This window comes from Tauraco erythrolophus, chromosome 11 (assembly GCF_009769465.1).
Source record: "Tauraco erythrolophus isolate bTauEry1 chromosome 11, bTauEry1.pri, whole genome shotgun sequence".
Classification (NCBI taxonomy): Eukaryota; Metazoa; Chordata; class Aves; order Musophagiformes; family Musophagidae; genus Tauraco; species Tauraco erythrolophus.
Window position 1 is genome coordinate 9,788,673 of NC_141475.1, and position 27,753 is coordinate 9,816,425.

Genomic DNA, 27,753 nt, shown 5'->3' on the forward strand with positions numbered 1-27,753 from the left:
TGAATTTTGGTTAATCAGCAGACCTCAGACTTTTAAAGGGCTAATTTTGTGTTTGTTTTGAATGTTTTCAAACAGGATAACAAATGCTATTTTGAAAAAAAAAGATGAAAGTAATTTCAAGAATTTTGCTTACATTTGCATCTGAGTAGCAGTTTCTTTAGTACATATTGCATTTATTGATACATTATTCTTACAGTCACAGCAAGGGCTTCTGAGCCTCAGAGCCCAGCTTTGCTACCAGCTCCTCAGACAAGTTTGTCAGAGTAACTCTGGCCTGAACAGATAATGAAAACAAGAGGGAGTAATTGGACAGCTTCTGCCAACAGCTACTTTTTTCATCAGTCTGCTGATCACACAGAGGTTGCATCAACTGCACTATGACACATGATCTGAAAATGGAGATTTGCACCCATGTGCCTTAAGAGCTAGATAAACTGCTGCATGTCCCTAAACGCTCTTTCAGCCAAACAAACAGTTCTTAAGTCGTATTTCTAAAGATCTGGGGAAGAAGCACTGAGTGAAAACACGGTATGAATGGTTTGCTTTGATTTGCCCGCTCCCGCCTCTTCTCTCTCCTTTTTGATTTAACCAGTTCCTAGAACAGACAGTGAAACTCCGACCAGAATCCGGGATTTAGAAACGCGTTGTCTCATTTCATGAGTGATCTGAACTCAGACTGGCGGTATCTGGGCAAAACGCTGAAAGCTCCAGGCAGCATACATGACTTGGGCTTGCCGTGGGCTTGCGGAGCGCAGGCGGCCGGGAAGCACCCCTGGCACAGACATCACCGTTGGCGGAAGCCTGGGCTCCCCCGCGGCTTAGGTCAGCTCCGCGGACACGGAACAAGCAGCGAGCGAAGGCGCTGCCGGCGGACGGCTGGACCGCCCCGCCTCCGCCGCCGGTCGGGGTCTGCCCGGGGCAGGCAGAAGGCAGATCGCAGCCCAGCGGCCGCGGTGACCGGAGGGAGCCGCCCGACAGGGTCGCGGCCGCCTCCCGAGGCACACCCGGAGGATGCCCGGGACGCTTCAGCCACGAGGCGCTGCGGGCGGCTGCACCGCGCCGCCTCAGCCGGCGCGCCGCGGGGCGCGGGCACAGACCACCCCGGGAGGCGGCGTGAGGCGAGACGCGGCCCCCGCGCAGTCCCCAGCCCGTCCGCGCCACTCACTGTAGGTCCTGCCCAGCGCCTGGAAGAGCTGCTCCCGCTTCACGCTGACAGTCGGCATGGCGGCAGGCGGCTTGCCAGCACCGCGCCTGCGCAGCCGCCCTCCAGGACCCCACCGCGCCTCCCGCCGCGCTGCCTGAAGATCGCCCGCTCTTCCTCCGTCGTGCGTCCGCCGCCCCTTTCGCTCCCCGGCGCGACGGTGCGGAGACAGCCCGGCTGGGCGCCCCTAGAGCGGATCTGCCCGTCTCCTGCGCCCAGGGAGGAGGCGGACAGTGCGCCGAGCACCGGCAGCGCCGCGGGCAGCTACGGCGGTGACATCAGCCCGTTTGCCGGGAGCCCCCGCGCCCAGACGGCGGCGTCCGTTGGCGTGAGGCGGCGGGTGCGAGCGGCGTGCGGGACTGCCCGGCCGCGGCGGAGCGAGCCCGCGGCGCACGGCGAGCTGCGGCGCGTTCCCGCTGCTGCGGCGGAGGAATGGGTGCAACGGGGACGGCGCTTTTGCAAGTGTTGGGGTGTTCTTTGGCCGTGCCGGACGTTTTTTCAACGATAGCTGTCACCGACACCCCGGGTTGAGCGCCGGGCGGGAGGAGGTTGTGCGCGTGCTGGTGTAATTGGGACGGAGGCGTTAAGCCCGAGTACCGGGGGGATTCAAGGTCTCGGCCAGCTTCCATAAGCTCTTTCAAAGAGCCTTAAGCGCGAGGGTGCGCTGGGGGATGAGGCAGAGGCGGCGCCGGCCGGTCTGGGGGGGGCCGCCCGCCGGAGCGCCCAGCTCCGCTGAGAAAAGCTCCCGCCGCGCAGCCCGGCTGCTCGGGCTCGAGGGCGGCAGCTCGGGCTAATGAAGCCGCGGCCGCCCCCGCCTGCTGCCTTGTGTCGTGTGTGTGAGCCGGGGCAGGTGCGGCGTTTCGCGGCTCGGAGCCGAGGCCGGAGCGGCGGGAGCCGCGCCGGGCGTTTCTGCGGCCGCGGGGCTGTACGTGCGTTCCGAGACCCGCCCGGCCCGCAGCCTCGCCCGGGCTCGGCCCGTTCCCGGTCAGCGTCGGGTTTCTTGCGGGCGGGGCGGTGCACGGGGGAGGAAAGTGCCTGGGGCCCGCGGCGGGCTGCGCCGGGGCGGCGGCCTCCCCGTCCCCGCCTGTTGGAGCCGCGCCCGGGCCCCGCGGCCGTGGGCAGCGCCGGCGGCGGGAGGGGGCGCGTCCCTGCGCCACAAGCCGGGGCCGCGGCGGCCGGGGGCAGAGCGGCGCGGCGGCGGGCAGGTGCGGCGGGTTGGGACCGGGACCGGGACCGGGACTGGGGCGGGAGCCGGCGGGTCCGTGCCTCCCCACGCTGCTGTCCCGCCGTCAGCATGAAGGTCGAGTTTGCCCCCATCAACATCCCTCTAAAGAGGAGGATCCAGACAGTCGCCGTGCTGCAGTGGATCTTCTCCTTCCTCCTGCTGGGTAACAGCCTTCCCCCTTCATGCCCTTACCCCAGAGAGAAAAGGGAAAGGAAAGAATCGGTTTTTTCGTTAACCGGCATCACCCGTGGGCATCGGTCCGTGGTTCCACCTGGTGGCAAGCGGCTCCCGGGCTATCCCTGGGTGGGCAAGAGCATCGCACTTCTGGGCTTGGGCCGTCTCTTCCCTGAAAGCTTTGGATGGCGTTTTCTCTATTTTGGGGGATCTCTTTCTTTCTATGGGTTCTTTTTCAAATGTGATCTTAAAAAGCTAGTGACTGCATCTTCTCATGGAGATGCCCACTAGGTTTCTGACAGCTAACAACTGTTTATTGAACATAAACATAAAGGCTGATACATGACTAATGCTGGTTTTGTTACTGATTTTGTAAAATAACTTTAGATACTACAGTTCAGTAAAATTCTCATTTAACTAGATGGTGAAAATTAATAAGGATTGACAGTGAACTGGCTTAAATGCAACCACTTCTGTAAATTTATGAAAAATGTCCTCACTTGCTTTAAGAAAGTGTTCCTAACAGTTTTACTTGGTAAACTTTTCCCACTGATTATTCCTCTATAGTGAATTTTCTTAATATCTTAATAGACTCCTATCACTAAACATCTGTTCACAGCATCAAATCTTATTCTCATGGGTAGTTATCTTGAACTTGATAAAATGAGTCACTTAATAAGGTAAACTAAGCTTTAACTCTCTGGGATCAGATCCATGGATTGTGTAAGTTGGCAAGTGGTTATTGAATGATCTATGTGGAACAAAACTGTTCTGAGGTGACGGACTGACCACCTGTGCGTTACTGGAAATGGTGGAATGTTGTGTTAGAACCGTCTATGCTTTAGGACTTAAAAGAAGAAAAGGAATGTGCATGTGTCTTCCTTCTGTGTCTAGGAAATATAGTATGATTCAGATGGCGGTCTGATGTCTTTCAGATGATTTTTGGTTTTTAGGTTGTTAGCCCACACATAAAAGATTTGAGTTTGTGGGGGAAGCGTGGACGATATGAAGCACCTTCACAGATTTCTCTTTAGCACTGGGCTGGTTTATGTTATCTCTGAATTATATATGATTGGACTATAAACAGTTCATGTTTGTGGCTACATTGCAAATAGCCTGTGCTTCTAATTTTCTGTTATTGAATTAGATCTTTGCATATCCCATTATTCCAGTCTAATGATAATGCAGTGGAAGTTCAGTGGCAGTGGGAGGAAACAATTATTGTCCTAGCCTGGTTGGTAACAACACTGCTGCAGAAAATCATGTCCTTCTTTGTTTACTAGAAGTGATAGGGCTGCAGAAAATACACTCTTGTGCAGTTCAATGGGAGAAGTAGGCAGCTGTCTTCTGCAGCTGGTGCTGCCTGGGAGTAAATGTCAAGGAAAATCAACAAGGAGGTGGTCTTACAGCTGTTTACATTGAATATAGTGAGTGCACATGATCAGGAAAAAAATCTGTTAGCAAGAATGCTCAAATTTTGGTGGACAAGTTGATTCTAGCAATAATAATCTGCTTGTGTTTTCATGGGCATGTTTGTCTTTAGCGCTGTGCAAGGTGACCTTGTTATTTTGTAGGTGTACCCTTTCAGTCATAGGACAGAGTGATCTGGCCAAAAAGTTTCACTTAGCTCCAGGAAAATTTGGATGGCTGAATCCTAAGTGATGTAAAGAAGTGAAAAATGGGTTGGTTTCTGACATTCTGGATTGCTATTGTGTCTGGATTTTTCAGCGCTTTTTTTTTTTTGTCTACTGAGCAGACAAAGCATGGAAACATTGTTTGTTTGTGAGCGTTTGAAAGTGACACTTTGAAATCATGCAGGGGATGCCCCAGTACAAGTGAAATACTGTGTGAATTCGTCACAGGATTGATTGGGGGTTGATATATGACTGGAACTAGTACCAAACAAGATCTTACATAGATTCAGTCTTTCTTATGTAAAGACATCTGCATGTGAAAATGCAAACAGACGACACCATATGATAACTAATGATTCACATCATGGATATAGGCATTCTGTTTAGAGCAGTGAATAATTAGAGTACTGGCTTAGTTCTGGAAGTTGTCCATCTAGGTGTGTGGTGAGGTGACATAGCTGAATAAAAGGGACCAATGGCACTAACAGATACAGCAAAAGAACTCTAAAAATTAGTGCCCGGAAAGGCAAAAGCTGAATTGAGTAATGTCACTTCCCAGATTTAAAGGATATCATGTGGAAACATGATCTGGCATGCACAGTAAGCTGTAAGGAGAACACGAGTCTATTACAACTTAAAATCCATAGCGTGACTTGGGTAGAAGACTCTGAAAATCAAGCATTGGTCTTATCTTCCTGGCTGAGCCCCTTAAGAGTATCTGAATTGAATGTAAAAAGCACATCATGTTGGTCTTTGCCCCTTGCTCTCCAGGGCTGCTTTGTGGCACTGCTGCGTGGTTTTCTGCGACTGTGGAATGGATGACTGGAAGTGGCTTCTTGCTTGTGTGACTAAAGGCTGCTCACAATTTGGCCCGAAGTGCATACGTGCAATAGTTGTTGAAGACTGAATCTCATCGCCGCTTGCAGAAAGAGCCAATCAGTCAATGAATACTGAACAAATAGCTGCAGTAGCACGGTGCAAACGAGAAAGTTCTGCTTCTTGCACAGCATGCTGGCTTGGGCTGGGTCTGCACTACAGACACGTTGCTTGTGCTGTATACTGTAGGCAGAATAAACACGCCTTTGCCTCAAAAAAGCTGTACAGATGTGCACAGAATTTCATTACGTACAAAAGGAACCTCTTTAAAATTCTGAGTGTAAGTTCCTGTCCTTCCCTGCTCTGTACTGCGAGCTGCCAAAGTTCTCCCTCAAGCAGAAAAGACAGGGTTTCGTTGTAGCAGTGGTTTTTCTGTTCGTTATCCGAGAGCATGACACCAGAAGCAAAAATAAGTTATGAAATGCTGTGATCTGTATCTAAGAGCTGCTGGATTAGTCAAGAGAAATGCTCATCTGTTTCCCACTATGCCAGCTGAAACTGCCGTATGGTTTCCTATCTTATGTGCTCTCAGTGCAGCAGGCTAAAATAGCTTAGGTAAAGTTCCATGAGAAAGAAAAGCGTTTTAAATGGCTTCCTTCTTTTCAAAGAGGAGTGGTATCAGCCTGGAGTCTGGAAAACTAAAGCTATGAAAACTGAAAAACAAGGAACACTAAAATGATGCTATTCTTGCCGTATGAAGCAGAAATGCAGAACAGCTTCAGGCTGAAGCATAATTTCAAGTCATTAGTATTTCACTGCTGAAACAACAAATATAAGAAGTTTTGGAAAACTTTGGGGAAAAAAGCTGAAACAGACTATTTTGATAGATGCAGTTTGTGCCTGTAATTACTGTTACTAGAGGTTCATCAGCTTGGCCAGGGGATGACAGTCCTGGGGCAGGTCTGGCCCTGTTCCAAGCACGTGCAGCACCCACATCGTGTCCGCCTCTGAAGCTGTGTGCTGATACCTGCTTTTGATCCCTCTGTGCCATCGTCCAGCCCAACCGCAAGCAGAGAGTCACCTGGAGAAATGAAATCTCCAAGCCTGTAAGTGCTGCTGGGCCAACTGGGGGTGAGAGCAAAGAGGATACATCACTCCCATTTTTGTACTGTAGCTTTCACGGTACATATACACGAAAGAAACTGTCGCCATCGGTGAATGCAGCAGATATCCCTGGTGTTTAGCATGAAGTCTTTGTTTTTAAGCTTGGAAATATTTTTCTTAAGAACTTTGAATGAATTAATTTTGCTGCAGTTAATAGTATGTCTGCTATCTTCCTGTAGGTCTTCGCACAGTAATTGAGCAGCAGTTTGCCCTTGGTATTAACATAAGCCTGCTGCAGGAGTGAGGTGTGTGCCTCCCTGCTGCACGTCTGCGAGGGAAGGTCAGTTTGTATGGGGAGGTGGTTGGTACCTAGGCAGGAGATAGATCAAAGGGTTCATTTAAAGGCAAAACAATTTAAACAAAGAAAAATCAATGAGATTTGGTTTAAATGCTGCTTTGCAGGTGCTTTAGCCTTTTGTTTTTCTTCCTCTCTAATGTACACAAAGCAAGCGACAGCATTTTGGAGAAAAGGCCAGCTTTTCCTGCCAGCTTCTGTGCATGTGATGTAAAAAGGGACAGTGGGATTAGAGCATGTTCAAGAACAAACTAGGTACCTTGGGTGCAGCGGTGGTGTCTTGGTCCAGACGAGAGCTGGAAATGAGAGAGAGTTTACCCTGTGACAAGGATACCAGGATTTTGCTTTGAGACAAGGTGGTGATAGGGCAGAAGTGATGTGCATCTTCTATGGCTCACTTTATAGGTCCAGCAGCAGCACCCTGGTTGTCTTCTTACTGGGGACCTTAGGAAGTGGCTGTTGTGCAGGCACCCCTGTGTTTGTTTGCAAAATACTTAATAATACAAAATCGGTACATAGTAGAAGGTATAATTTAATATAAACGAAGCCACAAAGTAATATGCTAAAGACATTGGTATATATTAAAGTACATCCTGTTCCCTAGTGATTAAACTTCTGTGCATGTAGGATGAAGCACTCTGTTAATGGAACTTGACTGGAACAGTTTTGAGTTGTGGATCTGGCTTCCCCAGAAGAATAGAAATGATGAAACATTTGCCACAGAGCACGATATTGCTGCTGGAATAATAAGTGGAAAGCACATGTCAGCGTAGTGTGCTAAAGCAAAAAATAACCTTTTCCCCAAACACGTCATGGTGTTTTGTTACCTGGTGCTGATTTAACTCATCAGCTGTAGCTGGCGAACTACAAGGGTCTCATTCTTCCTCAAAGCCTTTTTTAAAAGACTCTCTTTTGGTACCTAAGAAAGCTCAGCTCGCTGGTATTGCTGCTTGTTTTTGTCAGTCTGTATTCATCTGTCCCCGAAGCTTATTGCTGGCCCATGGGCAGGGACTGGCATGTGATCACAGAGAATAACAGGGTACTTACTGATGCTTAACTGACAAGGATTTCTAGGAATGCCACCTCTGTTACCTACCTCTTAGGGAGGGAATTTAGCCACGTCTCCCGTGTATATTTGTATCTCTCAAGAATGAGAAAAATGGCTGTGCTGTGTCAGGCCAGAGGCCCTGGCTTGGCAACCTGTATGTGAGTAGCTGATAGCGGATGCCTAAGGAGAAACAAAAGAAACAGAAAATGTGTAGACTAAATTTGGCATTCTGTCTCAGGATTTGGTAATAAGTAACTCAAGGATTTACTGTATCCAGACCACTCTATCTACAAGTCAATAGTGCCTAATGCTCTGTATCTCTAGTTTATCAGTATTTACCAATGGAAGGTCCACTTGCTTGGGAACTGGAACCAAATTCCAGAGTAAACAAACCTTTAAACCAGCTTCCAAACCTTGACATCTGAGGGTTTGTATCTGTTATCGTAGTAGTGTTGAAATACAGCTCCCTTGGTGGGAATACTCAAATATCCTTGTGACCAGGGCTCCCAGTTGTGACCAATAAACTGACAAAGGAGCCTCACTACAGGAGACTGATTCGTATTCAACAAATGCTCACCTCCTTACCACCTCAGTCCTGGAGATGGCTACGAAATTCCTGTGGACTTCAACAATTTTCCAGTGCAGTTAGTTTAAATAAATTCCCAGCTTGTTCTTTGCTGGAAAGTCCATATCCGCCATGGTTAAAAAGTGGCAGCAAGTTCCTGTGCTCCTGGCAGAAATCTGTATATTGGCAGAATTGCACAGACTTGTGGGTTCTGAACAGGATAGTACTAACATTATGACTCCATTTTTAAAACAGAGACTGTCTGCGTCAAAGCTGCGGAGCAGTACTCTGCAGAGGTGTGAACTTGCTTAGTTGCCGTGGCAGGTTGCCTCCTCTCAGATGTTGCTAGTTGTCTCATGTCTTCCTTTTGTGGGACTGTTGGAGTTCATTTGCTCTATGTGTTATTTCACTTGAATTTCTATCCCTTTCTTTACCAGTTATAAATGATTTAGAAAGTATTTCCAGAAATGAAGGCTGATTTTTATTTTTTTTTTCTTTTCCTGAAATGAAAGGATCCACTAAGCAGAGAAAATATTCTTTTAATGCCAAAATCAACTTATCAGTAGTACCTTGAGGGATAATAGAGAGGAGCAAATGTTCATTAGGGATAGAAACATCGCCATGCAATTCTCCTTGTGTATTTCCTCCAGTGTGTGCTGTTCCTCAGGCACCCAGCTCAGAGGCACTGCTGCTCTGAAGACTGAAGGTGCGGAAAGGACTGTTGTGTTGTATGTACACTGCAGTGGTTGTTGAAGGATATGCCATCTTTCATTTTTTTTCCCCTCTGGTCATAGATGTAAGAAATGAGCTTTTCAGCTTGCTTTGTGTATTTGCATGCACATGTGCTCGTAAAGCCCAGAGAAGTATGAATATTGAAACCAGCATCTCTACCTGCTAGTGGGATAAAGCTGGCACAATTATCACATCCTTTGTGGGATGAAGTTCATATCACTGAACTCTGAAAGTCTCCAGCTCATTTAAGACATAGCGGCACAATGTGTTTAGAGGAAGCTTTGCTAAGGGCATCCGGGAAATGGCAGGAACTGGCTCGTAGTTCAGATCTCTCTGAGTCATCTAGCAGTCCGGTGGTCTCAGTGCGAGCTGCTTGGCGTGGCTTTGTGGGGTACTACGGAGAGCCTGTAGTGCTGGTTGGATTGGGGTGAGCAACCTGGCCACCTAGGATACGACTGCACTGGCCAGACATGCTCCGTGACTGCTCTGAGAGTAATGGGAGGCTTTTCTTCTGGTGGACAGTCCTAGATTTGGTGGCCCTTGCAACAGATATTACTCAAACATTTTTGACTCCTTAGTAATTGCAAGTGCATTTGGAGCTTCCAATTGCTGGGATCACCTGTATTTCCCTACCCAATGTGCTGGTTTCCTACTTCCTGTCTGTGTGATATTTAACTGTTTTATGAATTTGGTGCCCACAGCTGCAAACTTAGAGCCTATTTAATGAATGAAGCATCAGGTGTTCAAACATCATCGGGCAGGATGGCTGCCAGTGCTGCTAACACTACATGTAATATTTTTCATCCATTTCCTACAGCCGATGAGTATCCACATGAGAAATTGAGGAAAAGAGATGTAAAGTCTCGCCAATGTTGGCTGGCAAACTGGATGTTCACAGTCCCATGGCAGTGGTTTGTCTTTTAATCCATATTGTTTCCCTTTTTCCCTACAGTTCCAATGCACCACAGAGGTATTTTCAAAGCTTTAATTTAATTTCAAGCAAAAAATTATGCTTACAATGTAGTCTGGAACTACGTCCAAGGAGGCAAAGATATAGTAAAGTGCCAAATTCCGAGTTACTCACCTTTTGCCTGGAATTTGTTTATGAATTTAGGTAAAGTGATTACCATTTATTTACTCACTGTCTTCTCTGGAGGAGAAAACACTGGTTTTGTGTTTATAAGCTCATTGGTTTTGAGTCATCGCTGTTTAACTCATCGTGCAGGCTGTTGATGCATTGAAATAATGAGGAGGTATGGTAAAAGGAATTTGCGTGTCTCATTGCAAACGCAATAATAAATTAGCTGTGTCGTACAAGATGCTGAGCTCCCCTTAGGAAGTGCTGACAGCATACTTATCTCCCCATACCTTATATGCACGCAGGAACGTGTTCTAGCTAAAGCAAAGCAGTAAGCTTGTTGGTCTCGTGTATTTTGTCTGCATGGTATTAAATAGTGCTATCTGGCACTTAGTGCTGCTGATTTAATTAGCTCTCACAGCAAGGATGCTTTGATGCAAAGCACCTTTCAGCTATTTGGCTCGGAAACTGATAGTAAAAAGCCATGTGATTCTGCGCTGAGCCAAAAGTCGTCTGCAAGGAAGGGTAGGAAATACAATTACCAATTTTTGCATAACCACTTGAAATGAATTGATTGGTGGCAATTAAAAAAATTTCTCATTCAAACTTAGACCGTGAACCATGGCATCTTGTCCAGATTAGCATTCCTAGAAATATCTGTAGTTTCAGGATCTCTTCCTTCAAAGAGCAGGTAATGGGTTTTCCTCAAAATATTTCTGTACCCTATTTTGAAGTGTTGCTGGTGTGGGATTCCCAGTGAGTTCCGCTTCCAGAGCGGTGAAACTGAGTTTCATCTTTCACCTGTGTTACTCAACCTGTATTAATGATGTTTCCTAGAACTCCTTGTAGCTTTTGAGAGTTTTCCACATTGTCTTTGGAGGTTTCTGTTTTTCTAGAGCTGTTACTGAGGTGCTTCTCTGTGCAAGACCAGGGTTGCCTGTTTAAGCAGGAAGCAATGAGCTTCTGTACTGATGGTACTGAAGAATGGAGTATCCTTCAAAACAGTAGATTTGATCCTGCCTGTGGTTTAATTTATGGTTGTTCCCTCTCCCTTCCTCAGAGCAAATGCAATTCCTTATTTTTCTGCTCCTTCCCTGCCAGAAATGGGAATGTTCATCCCTTTCTTTTCTACGCAGTCTAACCAGCAGCTTTGCTTGCTCTATCTGCTGCTGGATTCTGCAGTAGTTCTGAGTTACCCCATGACAATATATCCATTTCTACTCTAAAGGCACAGTCAAACTAGGCACAAGGGCCAGTTCACTGAAGTTCAGAAAAAATAAGTATTCAGGCTGGAGGAAACACAAGAATGCCAGGAGGCCAAGTAAAGCTCTGAATTTCAGCAGCACGAAACCTGCTTGGTATAGAGAATCTGCTGTGAGTTTTCAACGCCCAAGTAATCTCTGTCTTGAATGAAGCTGATCTTAACTAGAATGAGTGTTTTTCACTGTTGGTCCATCTGCTTTATTTCAAAGTTTTCAGTTCTGGTAATATTTACATTGTGTTAACCAAATTATTGCCTGATGTACTTCTGTTATTTTTTTTTTTAACTCCACTCTATTTACTTATGTATTTAGCTCAGTATGTTTCAGTGGTGTAGCTCCTTTTAGGACATACCAGGATATTGCCGTCATGAATGCCAGCCAATTGCAGGACATACAAAGTACTACTTCTGATTTGTAAAACATCATGGAAAAATGCCTATTTCATACAACTCTGCCCGTTGAGACTTCCAGTAAGAACTGGGTCCTGTTTTGCTTGTCATTGTACAAATACAGTTGTACATGTACATGTACATAGCCCTGTCTCCCTTGCAAACCTGAAATTCAGCATCTGCTGAATTACTCTGATCCGTGAGCCTGATGCATTTCGTTCACAAGACGTCAGAGCGAGCAGGCTGCTGCAGGGTGGAGAGCAGCAGGTACCACCGTACTTTGCTTCATCCACCTCCATCCATAGCTGCTTGACTTGCTGCAAGAGTGCGAAATTCTGCAAGTCCTACAAAGATAAAGTTTCCATAGGGAATTTCCCTGAATAATTATTTCAAGATTGAGCCTCAAAGTGACACATTATGTTTAATCAAACAACTTATTCTGGCTCTTTGAATTGTGTATAATACAGTTCCTATATATTGTTAGTGTAGTAGGATGTTACAATTTTTATTAACCTGGGTCTGAAAGTGTCAGGACTTAAAACTACTGTTGTTTTCCCATAGCAATGGTGAGCTTCTGCTTACAGTGACGTGTTTGGAGGCTGAAGTGGAACCTCTTAATGTTTTGGCCTTGTCTAGTGCATCTCCTTGGCCAGTCACAGTGCACTTTTCACAGGGAGTAAAACTACCATCCCTATTTTATAGGTAGAGAAGTTAAGAAACAGAAAGGGAAAATGATTGCCCAACAACACTCTCATTAGAAAAGAGATCTTGCTGTGGCCCCTTTCCCTTCTTTCCTTCCCTAGCTCTCCTCCCTTTTTCTTGTTCACTGGAGCATCACATCTCGGTTAGTTCTTGCTGTCTCCTTTTATTCTGCCATAGGTAAACCTTATGCTCTCTACCAAATATTACTGTTTACTCTCACTATGGGGAGAAAACAACTGTGCTGGTCCTCGGCTCATGCTTTTGTTTTATTAAAGTAAACCAACATCATCTTAGGCTTATTCATCCAGTAATGCAGTAGGGTAAGAAATACAGACTGAGCTGATACACCCTGGTAGGCGTTTCACCTTTAGTGTAATGACATTCACACAATATGGAATAAGCTAACTTCCATTTGTACGCATTTTGAGTAGCACCCATAATAAACATATCAGGGCTGGGAACTCAGGGTCTTAAAAGGAGACAGCCATGATTAATGCTTGCTATGCTTTCCTGTTTTGTCTCTTGTAGCAGAGTTTTGCTGTGGATTCTTCGTGATCCTGATCCTGGGCAACTTCTGGTTCCTCGCTGTTCTGTACCTGCTGTGGCTCTACCTTGACTGGGAAACACCATGCACAGGGGGCAGACGGTCCCAGTGGGTCAGAAGCTGGACTCTTTGGAAGTACTTTAGGGAATACTTTCCCATTCACGTGAGTCAAAGTTTTTGCACAGAACTGTAAGCATTGGAATAGAGACAGATTGAATAGTCATGAGCGTAGACAAACGTCTGAGACTCATCTTTGGTAAAATTCTAATACTTAATCCAGGGTGAACTCAACTTCTTGTTAAAACATAGGAAGCTGGAGATTTAGTGATAAAAAGGGGTAGGGGCTGATTTTCTGTTTGGACTATTGGATCACAAGATAGTGCCTCAGCACAGTGAATGCTAGACATATCTTGAGACACATGTATTGAAACTTTGTTCAGCTGTAAAATGGACAGTAGTTTAAAGAGCTCAGAAGGAAATGAACTGTCATCGGTTCTGTGTCCTGTCAACGTGGTCTCCATACTTGAGAATCCTTCTGAGGTAAGCATTATAATGTCCACTGTCTCTATTTTGCAGCTTATAAAAACTTCAGATCTGAGTCCAAATCACAACTACCTACTTGGCTTTCACCCTCATGGGGTCCTGGTAGCTGGAGCCTTTGGAAACTTTTGCACCGGTCCAAGTTTCAAAAATTTATTTCCTGGGCTTATTCCATATCTTCATATCATGCCCATCTGGTTCAGCTGTCCCTTCTTCAGAGAATACATAATGAGTGCTGGTAGGTAAAAGCAGAATGTCTCAGCTGTTGCTCCGTATTATAGCTTCTGCTTCAAGTGTAGGGTCTATTCCTGTACCTATAAATGGTAAGTAATTTCACTTCAGAAGGATCAGTGTTGGTGCTAAATTAAACCTCTGTTTTATGATGAACTATTGTTGCAAAACAATTTGAAAGGTTTTATTAATAGTTTTGTTAAACTATATCATTGACCTTTTTTTTCTGTCTGAAAAAAAAATGCTGTTTTTCCCCTGAACTATGAGACAGCAGTACTGAGTACCAGTTATTTACAAGAGATCAGCATATTACAAGAGAACATAGTACAAGACAAGGGAAGAGCATAGTAATTTATAACATTATTTAGTCATTGCGCAGACTTGTAAAACAAATTGAGGATAATCTCTTACCTGAAAGGCTTAAAGTCCTACTCATTACAAATATCTTTCTAGTTGGAAGTTAATTACCTACTTCTGACTGAGATTCCATATTGCAAATTTGTGTAATTTTAATGGAGATGTAAATGCTAAAGACAGGAGCTTTTTTTCTCTGTTCTGAGCAGTGCTTGTCATAAAAGGGTGACTGGTACTGCAGTAATAAAACATAAAAACAACAAGCAATAAAGTTTGGGTAACAAAAGAATGTATGATGAAATCAGGACCAGTGTTTCCCCACAGTGGTTTAATTACAGGAGTTAGTATTATTTTATATTTCATTTTTTATTATTTTATTATCATTTATCATTATTTAAATATAATTTATTAAATTTTAAATTTAATTTAATAATTAAACATTATTTAAATATATTTATTATTATTTAAAATATTATTATTATTTTATATGTTATTTTATTTTATAACTATTATTATTTAGTTAAACTAGAGCATTTCAGTAAGTACGGTCTGGTGCACAAGACTAGTTCGGGAGACTAGCTCTTAGTTGAGCTAGTCTTGATGTAGCTCTTATTCCTGACTGCAGAACAAACGCTGTGATTTTGGGTAACCTATGCAACTGTTACATTTGTAAAAATATGCCTAGGATGTTGTTCAGATTAATACCAGAATTGCGTATCCCTGTGTACTTCAACATACCAGGGAATGCCCTTCCATGCAAGCGTTATTTCTGAGGGGATTCTTTCAGGCTTGTAAAGTTAAGGGATTGTCAGTGGTGGAAGATGACAATTTTAAACATTGCCTAGCCTAGAAATCAGTTTTATGCGTTTTTGGCATCTTGACCCATAGGAACAAATATTTACCTGCTAGAGAAGAAATAACTTGAGTAAAAAGCACACTAAAGAATAGTCAGCATTGTAGCTCATTTTTCACAGGTATGTAGCTGATAAACCAGAGGGGACCTTTGGTATAATACAGGTTATTGGTCAAATCATAAAACATTTGCAAAGCCTTCCGTGTACTGAAAGCTGTGCTCTGTGCACAGTGTTACATCTCCCAGTCTTTCGCTGCCTGTCTTTGAAGCGTGCTGCGCTGCAGCTGTCGTCATCGGGAAGAGCAGTTGCAGCACTACTGAGCTGCTGTGTGAGCAAGCAGGGAACAGTGCCCTGCATGCAGGCTGACATCTCTGCTTCAGCAGGGAGATAAATTTGTCCTAGGGAAAGACAGTGGCTCTTTCTTTCTCTTCCAGAGAAAATGCATGCTGACTGGTGAATGAGCATCACTTGAATTATTTGGGAGTCTCAGGTCAGCTGCGTTTTTCAGAGTAACAGTGACTATGAAGACATATGTGGCAAATGGAAGTAGCTTTTTACTGAGGTCTGAACTTGCTCCAGTAGCAAGCTATTTCTCTTCATGGCCAGCTCTCAAAACTGGATCACAGTCATCTTGCCTTTCTTGTGAGATTTTTATAACCCACATTGTAATCATAAAATCGTAGAATGGTTAGGGTTGGAAGGGACCTCAAAGACATCTAGTTCCAAACCCCCTGCCATGGGCAGAGACACCTTCCACTCCACCAGGTTGCTCAACGCCTCATCCAACCTGGCCTTGAACACTTCCAGGGATGGGGCATCCACAACTTCTCTGGGCAACCTGTTCCAGTGCCTCACCACCCTCACTGTGAAGAATTTATTCCTTAGATCTAATCTAAATCTTGCCTCTTTCACTTTAAATCCATTGCCCCTTGTCTTATCACCTTGTAAAAAGTCCCTCTCCAGCTTTCCTGTAGGCTCCCTTTAAGTACTGGAAGGCTGCAATAAGAGCACCCGGAGCCTTCTCTTCTTCAGACTGAACAGCCCCAACTCTCTCAGCTTGTCTTTGTAGGAGAGGGGCTCCAGCCCTCGGATCTTCTTTGTGGTCCTCCTCTGGACCTGCTCCAGGAGCAACACGTCCTTTTTGTGTTGGGGACTCCAGAGCTGAATGCAGTACTGCAGATGAGGTCTCACGAGAGCAGAGGGGCAGAATCACCTCCCTCAACCTGCTGGCCACACTTCTTTGGATGCAGCCCAGGATACAGTTGGCTTTCTGGGTGTGCTGGCTCATGTTGAGTTCTCATCAACCAGCACTCCCAAGTCCTTTTCCTCTGGGCTGCTCTCAATCCATTCTCTGCCCATCCTGTACTTGTGCTTGGGATTGCCCTGACCCACATGCAGGACCCTGCACTGGTCTTGTTGAACTTCATAAGATTCTCACAGGCCAACCTCTCCAGCCTGTCAAGGTTAATGTCCCTAATGGGGGAAAAAAATAAAGTGGGTAACAGGATGAAATATTTTCTTGGTGTCTAAAAAAGCATGCTTTGATACTAGCCCTGTTAAAAAATAAAACACAACCAAAAACCCCCCCACCAACCCCAAACCAAAAAAAGAAACCCCAAAACCCCCAATAACTAGACTTGATCTCTAGGTTGTCATTTAGATTCAACACAATGTAATTAAACGTGGCTTCTGGGTAAATGGTACTGCCATGAGCCTTTGAAGTAAAACCTACAGCACAAAGGAACTCTGGAGGGGTCAGGTGCATATCTGTTAGAAAGCGGATTTTCCAACACGCCAAGTCCAGAGCAAGGTCCAAATCGATGCTAAAGGCTTATACAGCAGTGTGCCTTTAATTAGAAGTATTAGGAGTGGCAGGAAAACTTCATATATTCTGCTCTTTTAGCCTAAAGAGGTTGGTGAGTGCCAGGTCTGGTTACCAGAGAATGAGCTGATGCAGTCATTGGGAATGGTACAAGTGAGCTCTTTCTGCTTCTTCTGATGCCGTCGTGCCATTGCCTTAGACGGAGCTGCTGCGTTACAGCTTTGGAAAGAATGAAGGGAATCAGCTTGGCACTGTAGATCCGTGTTTGAGTTCACAAGTCCTCTATTCATTCTGTTAAACCCTCTGTGCCTGTGTTCATGTGCCCCTGCTGTGTGGCTTAGCTGCGGCCTCTCAACAGTGTCTGCTGTCGTGCAACTCTTCTGTTCTCAGGCACAGAATCTCTCTGAGGGGGAGTTAAGTTGGCAGAAGAGCACGCTCTTGCCTGAAGATCTCAAAACTCCTGTGACAGGCAAACAGCGTTTAGCTTGTCAGTGTGAAATCAAAGGACTTACCTAAGACCAAATATGTTGCAGAGTGAGGAGGTTGCACCCAAATCTTTGAACCCTGTCCTGTGCTGTAATAATTTTGAAACATTGTTTAGATATTTAAAAATATTTCTCAAATTCCACTGTACTTGTACATGAAGATCCAGCAGTCACTCTTAAAATGTTTGCTCCTGAAGGAATGGTTTCTGCATCCAAGGAGAGTGTGTCGTACGTGCTGAATAACAAAGGAGGCGGCCACGCGTCTGTCATCGTGATTGGAGGAGCAGAGGAATCTCTGAATGCACATCCTGGAAGTTTAACTTTGAACATCCTCAAGAGGAAGGGCTTTATTAAAATGGCCTTGAAACACGGGTAGGTTTCCCATCTTGGCTGCTGTAGTAAGCATGCTTTGAATACAGATTGATCCTTAAATATAGTTCGTATTACATATAGTAAAAGCATATAATTAGAATTTGAAAGAGTTACTTGTCTAAGAACGTGCAGATGTCTGGCACAGGAGCCAGCCTGTCTATCTGGATTCAATCTGAGAGTGTTGAAAACTCGCTTTGACTTTCATAATTTGTAAGCAGTAGGTGTTATTAGCATATCTTGATGTTTTGTTTCAGTTGTTTTTTGCACTGGCAAAGAGTAAGAATTATGAAACAATATTAGTAAACTTTGGCTGTTGTTGCTGAGTGGAGCAGATATTCTGTTTTCTATAAATTGAAGTTATAGTAAGATAGAATTTTCTTACCACTTTAATCAAACAAATAAAAAAATTAGAAAGCTAGGCCCTGTTTTATTAAATCACTGAAAATTGTGGTCTAGGAAGATTTGTTTTCACCTTTATTCTCTAGACTTTCTTTTGAAGATTGTTATTTGCAAAAGTAAGTTTCTGGGAAATTTTGGTGAAAATCTCAAGAAAAACTAGGTTACTTTTTGCTATGAAACAGCCATCAGTGTGTAACTAAACAGAGATGGTATTATCTCTTGAGTGACTTAAACAGTATAAGCTATTGGGTTTATGCTGGACTGGTCTAAATGTCTTGTGTAATGGAAATATTGGAACCAATGACTTGTTTCTGCTAAGCTTTCTGAACAGCTCCCAGGATTATATACTGACATGTGAAACAATGAGAAAAAAAATATTGGTCTTGAAAAATCTGTAACAGTTTAAGCTATTAGCTGGAAAAAAGATGATCTCTGAGAAGAAGAGCTCTTGCTTTTCGCACAAGATTCTAAGGTCCATCTTTTTCTAGAAACTATTCTGTGTCAAAATTCCAAGGGAGTTTCTTATACATATCATTATGAGTCTCATAAAGGACCTGTTCTCTGATAAAGTAACATGTTAGTCTAATTTGTACCCAGAAACAACACTTGCATATTTAAATTAGGACTTTAGTGCCCAAATGAGTCTTTACTCAATTTCTGCTCAACCGCTGATTAACCCAGTGGGATCCTAAACACTATTCGTAACTTTTATTTTTTAACCATAAAGTTTAAAAGAATATTTAGGTGCTGTTTTTTTTTTTTTTTGAGCATGTCCATTAATGTCTGATCTGTCAGATCACAAAGTTGGTGTTTGTCTCTCATCTAAACTGATTTGGATTGAGAAACTAGATACACCTGTGCCTCTCTCGGCCTTGATTTCAGAAGCATACCCAATACACAACAACAATATCAGGACACTTCCAAAACACAGGAATGGCCACTTCTTTCCTTATGATGTCCTTTGTTTCAAATGGTGGATCTCCTCTTTCTTAAAGAGGCTTGGTTGTCTAGAGCCCTTCGCTGGGGAGATAATGCCTAGCTCTGCCTGAGTGACTTGACCCCTGCACCTCACACGTGGTCACCTGAACCACCAGGCTACAGGTCATTCTGGATCAGAGCACTGGCAAGAAAAACTGCTTCTATGCATGTTTCTGGTGCTTGTGATCTGCAGCATCAAATACCAAGAGAGGAAGGGGCAATGCGGAGACGTGTGCTATCTGGCCCTGGCTCCTGTGCTGCCAGCACAGAGAAGCTGTGGTTCCTCAGCTAGGAGCTTGTCAAATGTGGTCTGAACGTGCCAGCAAAAGTCCTCTGCGCTTCTGGAAAAGTCATTTTGGTTCAAAGTAGTACAGATACCTGATATGAAGTGAAGAAATCCTAAAGACATGAAACAAATGACGAATCAGCTAACTTATCTTTAGTTTCACAATCCTAAGTTACTTATTTCTCTGTCTCAGCCTCCTACATAGCATCTTGCAAAAGCCTTCACCAGATTAAAACAAATCCCACAGTCTCAGGGTCCTATTGCACCACAAGATGCTCCTGTTTGTCTTAGTGTTGTAGTAAAAAGTGAAGTATTTACACAGCCACAGTATGTACCAGGCATTCTGATATTTCCTTTACAGGTGTCTGGGTGATACATGCTCTACCTGAGAAAGAATCTTTTGAGCAGATACTAGTCAGAATAGTGAGTGGGAACGATAGTCTTTGGGAGTCCTCAGGCTTGAGAAGCTGTAGAAGTTGTTTTTTTCCATGCAGGTGGGTTTTCATTGTCGATAGTACTTTCCAGTCAGCTCTGTCCTCAGCGCATCCTGCTCAGGCATTCAGAGCTCTGCAGTAATTTGTCCTGGCAATATTATAGTGATGCTGCTATTTTGCTGTAAGATTTTTCTCAAAGTCAGTGTGGGCTGAATGGAGCTAAGATATAGAAGCTAAGACTTAACACCTCTGTATCCTTCAGAGAATGCTTAGGATTACCCTGCTCTTTTTTCTTTAAACTCTGTAGAGTACTATTTAATGAAACTAAGCATTAATCAAAAAGCATACTGCAGTCAAGGTTTAAATATAGTGGTGGCTTTGCCTGTTGGAGACAACTGCACTGATTCCATCTGCCTAAGTAGTTTATCCAGGAGCTAGTCAGTGCCTTTCTTCCCAAGCCAGTTCCTGAACTGAATGAGAATTCATTAGGCTGTGGAGGAGCCAAAGTGTGTTAGTGTAATTTCTGTGGGTAGGATTTGACCTCTGGTAATAATGGATTAAGACTAGCGTTTTCGAAGAAGGCTGGAGGAAGCAGGATTTCACTGGGAACTGGACAGCAGAGTTATTTGACGTTGCACTCATGTCAGTAAGAATGTCTGGTTTTTATCACGGTTTTTGTGCTGAAATCAAGTGCGTGCATTAATGCGGTCAACAGGCAGAGGAAAGCCAAGATCTGGTTTTGACACAGCCCAGCTGGGAGCATTATAAGGTTCGCAATGAGGCTTCTTTGCTTGCCAACGGAGAAAATGCAGTGGAATAAGGGTGGACTTGCTGAAATAGTGGTATATAAGATCATAATTATAATTATTATATACACAATTATTCATTTTTATGATTATGAACAGTCGTAAAAAGTAGTGACGGATAGCAACCAGCTAAATACTGCCCAAAAGCTAGTTGTATGTCAATCACTTTTTAAAAACAAACAAACAAAAAAAACAAAACCAAAAAACCCCCAAAACCCAAAGCAGCTGCATATCATAGGAGTCGAATGCCTGTTGCTGATGATGTCTAGAGCTGCTGAAGCTTTCTGTGCTGGTTATTGTGAAACCGTTTCCACGCTGCTGATGTGAACCACAGTGCAAGTGGAGGCTGACGTGGGATTCTCAGTGTGTTCATTGTTTTCCAGGGCTCATCTCGTCCCGGTGTTTTCCTTTGGTGAAAATGAACTATTCAAGCAAGTTGCAAACCCGAAAGGTTCATGGCTCAGAAATGTCCAGGAAAAGTTGCAAAAGATAATGGGCTTTGCTCTACCGCTATTTCATGCTAGAGGAGTATTTCAATACAGTTTTGGCTTAATACCTTACAGGCAACCTATTCATACTGTTGGTAAGTTCCCCGTGCCTTTCCTAATGCTTCTGCAAATGTTTAGAAATGCTAAGTGTGCTACTAATATCTGTGTAAATTTATAAATCTGTTCGAAGAGAAGCAATTGGTTACTGTGCATCTAGAACAAGTGTGTGAGGTTTAAAATAAATACTTCCTTTTTTTTAATTCCTGTCCTTCCCTAGTTAAAAGGGGGGATTCTTTTCTCCCTTTTCCTTTTCTGTCCCAGGCCAAATCTTATTCTTTGTTCACAGTTACTCACAGGCTTCTATCCTCAGCAATCCTCAAGGAAACCCAAGGGATCATCCAGTCCATACCAGAGGGCTGCCACAGCTCAGCAGCTGTTGCTCCAGATTCTGGATGCTGCAGTTTATATGCAAGATGCTCAGCACCTTCGTTTCTTAGCCCTGCAGAGAAGCAGCAGATGAGTGTTTCAGCTGACACAGGGCCACCGCAGTGGTGCTCCAGAACAAGGCTACTGGAAGGAGCTCATACAATCCCGACCCGGTGCTCATCGGGTCAGGGGAAGAGATGGAGGAGGGAAGGGAGAGGGTGCCTTGCCGCAGCTCTTCAGCAGGCTGCTGCTTAGCTGACATTGCAGCTCCCTAGGGTGTTTCCTTCCCTTCCCCCCCCCGCCCCCAGTGGAAAGGTCCGTTCATGTTTAATTGAGAGCATGCATGCCATCTTAGTAGGCAGTTCGGAAGAGCTTTTTTCCCCCAAAAAGCTGTCATCTCTGGTCATCTGCTCTCACTGGAGTGTTGGACTTGAATGTCTTTGATTTTTTAATGGCTTTAACTCGTGCTATTTTCAACCACGCCTTTTAAAAAAGTTGTGCTGGCTGTGTATTTTGGATAAATAATTTTTAGCCAGATTCTGAGCTGAGTGAACTAACGAAGCCTATTTCTACAGAAAAGTAAACCAAGTTTTTCTGGTATTCCACAGATACCACTTCTGCTATTTGAGAAGGCCCTCCCTTTAATGGAGGGATGATTTGATTTTTAGGATGGATCAAATAAAAATGTTTAAGACAAAAATGTAGCTCTTTTTATGTTAAATTTCATGCATATCTGTGTTTCATCAGTGCACGTAGTTAAATGTTTTAGGAAAGATTTAATTTTTAAAGCCCACGTTGTGCACAGGCGGGCTAAAAATGTCACTTATTTTAAAACCAAAAAGTTTTCAAAGCATTGGAATAAGAACAATGTATTTTCTGCAGTTTTTCATTAGGCTGATGAGATTGTTCTGAAGCTTAAAATGTCTTTCAGTTTGAGGCAAATCTTCATCATTGTAATATTTACTGCAAGGACAGAGGCGGTCCCTCGCTAAAGCACAGGAGTGCTTCAAATCAGCAGGACCAGAGTCTTGCAACAGAAGTTGTTGTATGATCTCATGAAATCCCTTACCGTGTCCCTGCATTCTTGGAGGGGCCCTCGGTATGGCTCAACGCAGCTTTGCAAGTGTTTGCTCAGCACCTGGAAGCTGCAGAGTCACGTTGAGCTCCACCCGAGCCGGTTAGCCGTGTTGACAACGTGGCCGGGTATTGGCAAGTTTCCTTCCGTTTCAGAAGCCATGGTTCCTAAAGCAAGGAGATGCAATTTGGCAAAACCAAGGTTCCTAATGTCTGAGTGTTTTGGGCTTGGCAAGTGAAGTAATTTTGGTTTTCCCTGAAAATTATTACTGCTTTTCAGAACTAGAATTGGCTCTAAAATATCAAATTAAGCAGGTTTGCTTAAAACCGCTCAAAATTGGAAAGGTGACTGTAGTTTCCAATTCCACATGAAGTGTCTGCTCTTAGGAGAAAAGACTGCTGCAGAAAGGCTTGCAGGGGTCTTTTGGTGTTTCCAGTTATGCTTCTGGAAATCCTGTATTGAACATATGTATTGATTTCACCCCCACTAAGGTATTGATTGCTCAATCCAGGGCTGGGTTCCCACCCCATGCCACGTAAAGGCTGAATTTCAGCACCGTGTAGGGCTTGAGAGCTCTTGGCAGCCAAAGCTGCAGCAGGAACCTGCAGAATCAGCCCCTTTGCAGTTCTGGCTAGACTTCCCTTCCCTTTAGTCAACACCATCCAATTTGAAGTGGCAGCATCTATTGAGAGAGAGATTTTCAGGGGCCTTTGTAAAAGCTCCTGGGGGTGCTTTTAACTGTGCTTTTCTACAGACTTCCTCTGTAATCTCGGACAGATCTATGAAGCTGTCAGTGACTCCAGTGCAAGAACAGCTGTCAAAATCTGTAGTGATCGAACAACACAAGGAAGACTGAGATCATGGGAAGCTTCTCTTAGCGTGTCACAGGCTTTTTAGCCATATATTTTTGCAGAGGAAAAGGAGGCTGCCCTCTGGACTTCTATGGAATTACCTGCCATGCTCCCTCTTGCTCTTGCTCGATAGAGCAGGTAGCAGGCTTTGTGCTGTGCCTCAGGCCTGGAGAACGGTTCAGTTGGAATTATATTTGTCGGCAATGGATGGTTCAGAGACACCTTACAGAGTCTGGGGGTTTTACGTGCTACTGCTCCCTAGGCTGAAGTAGCCAACAACATTTCTAGTGCTGGTGCAGCAATACCATTTGGAATAAATCTGAGGATAGCTGTATTTCCTTCAGCCCTGTTCACGTGGCTTTGTGGTTGAGGGCACCACTGTCCTCTTAGACGTGTCCCTCACATCAAATACCTTTAGTGTTCAGATCAGAACAGAAGACAGTGAGAAGGTACATTTTTTTAAATGCTATTTTGAACTTGTGGAGTACAATCTCGATGGCAAGACAAGCACACAGCCCATGGGATTGTATATTGAAGTATAAACTGCTCCTTCAAGTTAGAGCTTAAGCCCTTTCTCATTTCTCTTTTGCTGCCAAACTGAAATGATTGGGTTTTAAAATTTGTTTTATCTGAACTTGAATGAAAGGAAGTGGACCTAGGACTGAGGTTTGTGAAAGGCAGGATCAGGCCCCAGGACAAGAGAATTGTGCTGTGATTCTGCTATCTCTCTGCGAGCTGTGGCGGGGCTGTTACAGGTGGGAGAGCAGCTCTACTCAAAAAGACATCAATGAAGCTAATGCTGCTGTTGCTTTTGATTTACAGTGGGAAGCCCCATCCCTGTAAAGCAGAACTTGAACCCCACCACTGAAGAGATCGAACAGCTCCATGCATTGTACCTACAGAAACTAAGAAAATTATTTGAAGAACACAAAAGAAACTATGGGATCCCTGAGCATAAATCTCTCATCTTTGAGTAGTGAATTACAATTTCTAATTCCAAATCTCATGGAAAGAAACAGTGTATGCTGAAAGGTGTCTTTCTTGCAATCTGTATTTTGCAATCTGTAATTATCCTTGTGTAAGGAATAGTTTTAAGAAGGGATTATTAGATGATTTATTGATTTTAATCTTACTCTAGGAGGGGAAAAAAATCCTTAGGGTGTGAGCCTCGAAGCCAGTACTGTTTTGAGTTGTCAGTTGCCTGCTAGTGAGAGACTCCACACAGATGTTCTTACCACCATGGTACCTAACCATAGCTTGTGCAGAGGAAGTTGCCCCAGCATGAGATCATGAGCAGGAAAAGTATAAACCCGAGAAGTCTGTTGATTAGCAATTGAGAGACTTACCAGCATGTATCAAACATGACATCAAGTTGTTCTCTGAATATCAGAAAACTCTGCTGCTCTCCCATGAAGGTGGTGGTGTATGTTTTCAGCAGATGGCTGTGACAAGCTATTTACATATGAATTCAAGAATAAATAGGCACTTTCTGCCCTGAATACGATATCAGCAAAGGTGGTCTGTCCAAGTTATGGAGGAGAGCAAACCCTCTGTTTGGGGGAGAACAGTGTTTTGAGTTTTCTGTGTGCATGTATACACTGGGTGGTGGGAAGCACTGAATGATGGGACATTTTTGGACAAGCTCTACTTTGGATCGTCAGTTTGGAAGATGAAGCAGCTTTGTTTGGTAGTTCTAGCCTCAGAGGAGATGGCCCGCACAGGACAGGAGAAGCGTACCAAGGAAGCTAGTGGGGGAATCATGTGAACTTTACATCTTGTGCAAATTAAAAATGGTCATATGCCAAGCACATCCACCAAAGGAAGGGGAGACCAGTTTGTTCAGTCTGGTTCTGAAACATCACCAAGGAAAGTGTGCTTGATATATGCCTTTTTCTTACCCACTGATAGATGTGTGGAAGTATGTGGAAAGTTGTGCCATAGTGTGACACGGCTGTAACTGCCAAGGCAGTGTGGGCACAGCTCTAGGGTGCAGCAGGTTAAGAGGATGCTTTGTATACAAACCAGGGGCCTAAATTCGTGAGAAGGTTTATCCTAAATGTGGATATCCATTTAAGAAAAGTAAAGTAAAGAAAAAAATTCTTAGCCAAACTCTTTTTCAGTTAAAATTCCTAGGTCTTGGAGTTGATGGTGTGTAAAGAGAATTACAGTATATTACTGATTTTTTTTTTACGAGATAAATCCTTGTATTCGTAAATGCTCTCTGACTGCACGTGGACTTTGCAGATCTGGTTTTATTGAAGTGTTTGGTTTTCTTTAAGCAGGTTTAGTGCCTGAATATTACATCAGTTAGGTGCTCTGACAGGACATGCACAGGCTTGTTAGGAAGCCTGGGGCATCTGCAGCTGGGCCAGTTCAGCACTGAGGTGCTTCAGGAACAGCAGCACTGGCTCCACAAAGGCACTGGACGCATTGTGTGCTTGCTGAGCTGGAGTCTCCTTAGAAGAAACGCAGTTGGGACTTTCGGAAAAAGTTAAAACTCTGGAAAGAAAAGATCTTAGCAAGATGAAGGTTTTTAAAGAAAAAGAGTGGAAATATCTCAACTCCTATGGAGTGGATTCCTAATGAACTAAAGCCCCAAAGCTAATTAAATGTTTGTCTGACAGAGCGGATGTATGTTGATCTGATGTGCTCCAAAACAACCTCCAGCAACAGGTTGGTTTTCTTAGGAGACCTGTGCCTTCTAGTGCCTATCTGTCATTCAGGGGTGACCAGCACTGAGCGAGGGAATCCTGCTCTCGCTTTCTCTAGGATGAAAGATGTCTTTCTGGGAGCCTGGGCTGGAATTCATGATGTCTGAAGAAGTAGCACCCTCTTCCCTGACAGACTGTGGTCTATGTGCTCACAATTCACCTCGACTTGAGCTGTCCTGGTGCCACGTGTGCTTGCCCTCCCTGCCTGCGCTTTTGCAGCCTGATGATCACTGTGGTGTAGGCATCTTACTTCCTCACTCTCTGTCTGTCTTTCCCTGGGTTAAGATCTCTGAGGGACTATCTGTGCATACAAAATATTGAGTAGTGGCTTATCATTCAGCAAAAACAGCTTTTAGGAGCAGGGCTGGAGAAGAGGAAGAACTGTGACTGTGCCTATTTGACACGAGCTCAAGATCAGGACTGTTCCAGCTCTTGGAAGGGCATGCATCTTGGGCGGTGAAACACGGCAGGTTTGATAGCTGGGGAGAGGTCTCTAGGGTCCCGAGGACTGTAGTGAGTGATGAGCCCTGAGCAGTCATTTTTGCTTTGTCAGCTGTGTGAAATTTCCTTTGGATTTGTTTTCTTGCTGCCTGCCCTGATGAGTAGTGCTGATGTATATTCATGAAAGAAGAATTTGGAGTCCGTGTCAGACTGTTCTCTCCTATATCATCTGCTCTAATGAGATATTTCCTCTCATTCTCAGTCTACTTTTTACCTATTACCTTAATGATATAGCAGCTCAGGATGTAAATTTAAAAGCATTAGCGTTGAGTTGAGGATGAGAAGTAACAATGGATTGTTGTTGATCAAATTAGCCAAAACTTCTAGGGAATATAAGGGTACTGACTTTGGGGCAGTATCAGGTCCAGAAACAAACAGGCTTACTTCTGAATTCTGTGAGAAAATTATTTATGGGCTCTGAATACCATCCATAACTAGCACAGTTAGAACAAGCAGGGATTGTGTTACTCTGACTACTGAAATTTTAATTGTTTTGTAACAGAGGAAGATGGAGGGAAAAAAGGAAAACAAAATCTCTGAGCTACTTAAATATATATTGTTGCTCAATAGCTGCTGCATATTGCTTATGACAGTCCCTCCAAACTACCTTTTATTAACAAATTGTCTAGTGTGTCTAGGACTATTTTAAAATAGAATATCAATCTCTAAACCTGATAAGCATGGTGCCACCTAAAATATTTACCTCTGTATTACTGTGTGGATTTGTCAAACAGCCCTGCGATCCTGAGCCTAAAGGCCAGAGCCCTGGAAGCTGTAGAGCAGTTGTGGCTAGTGCAGGCACCGATCCTGCCACTGCTGCAGCCTTGAGGAGCCCCCCCATGTGTGTTAGAGTTAGCATCAACGCAGTCTTTGGTCGCAGTTCATGCAACTTGACTAAGCAAGAGCAGGCAGGTAGTAGGAATGGTGACACCCTGCTCCTCCAGCTGTGATTAGAAGAATCAAGTAGTGCTCAGAGCTTTGGTGGGATGTCCACTCTTACTGGGTCCTGCTTTGTGGTGTGTTTCTCTTTGTGCCTTTTAATGACACAGGTAATCCCAGGGAGGCCAGTCGTCTGTCAATAAGATAGATAACTCTGCCTCTGTACCATGCAAACGCTGCCTCTCCAGTGTGCCTGCCTGTTCCTTGTAGGTGAACATTTCTCTGCCAAATTCTGTTTACAGAAAACTTCTACACATCGATTTTCAAGAATTTTTACATTGTGAGAATATTTTACACTTTGTAAGTTTTTATGGTACCTGTAAAATACGAATGTCAGTTGTTTCAATGATAGCTGTGGCAAGGAGATGTGAA

The 27,753-nt window shown here is 44.1% G+C and overlaps 2 protein-coding genes across 3 annotated transcripts in view; one reads left to right on the forward strand and one right to left on the reverse strand.

Moving 5' to 3' along the window:
- FARSB (phenylalanyl-tRNA synthetase subunit beta) overlaps positions 1-1,229 on the reverse strand; it is a 39,823-nt gene extending 38,594 nt beyond the window's left edge. For both annotated transcript variants that reach the window (XR_015222398.1, XM_086618116.1), the window contains exon 1: positions 1,166-1,229. Coding sequence is in view for 1 of the 2 variants with exons in the window: in XM_086618116.1 (XP_086474242.1) it covers positions 1,166-1,223 (58 nt within the window). In the remaining variant the exon portion in view is untranslated. The remainder of the gene's footprint in view (positions 1-1,165) is intronic.
- A 1,223-nt stretch (positions 1,230-2,452) lies between these two features.
- On the forward strand, positions 2,453-27,753 carry MOGAT1 (monoacylglycerol O-acyltransferase 1). The gene is made up of 6 exons (XM_086618687.1): positions 2,453-2,589; positions 12,814-12,992; positions 13,406-13,607; positions 17,313-17,487; positions 20,774-20,973; positions 24,053-27,753. The coding sequence occupies exons 1-6, from the start codon at positions 2,496-2,498 to the stop codon at positions 24,205-24,207; spliced, it is 1,005 nt and encodes a 334-aa protein (XP_086474813.1). The 5' UTR covers positions 2,453-2,495; the 3' UTR covers positions 24,208-27,753.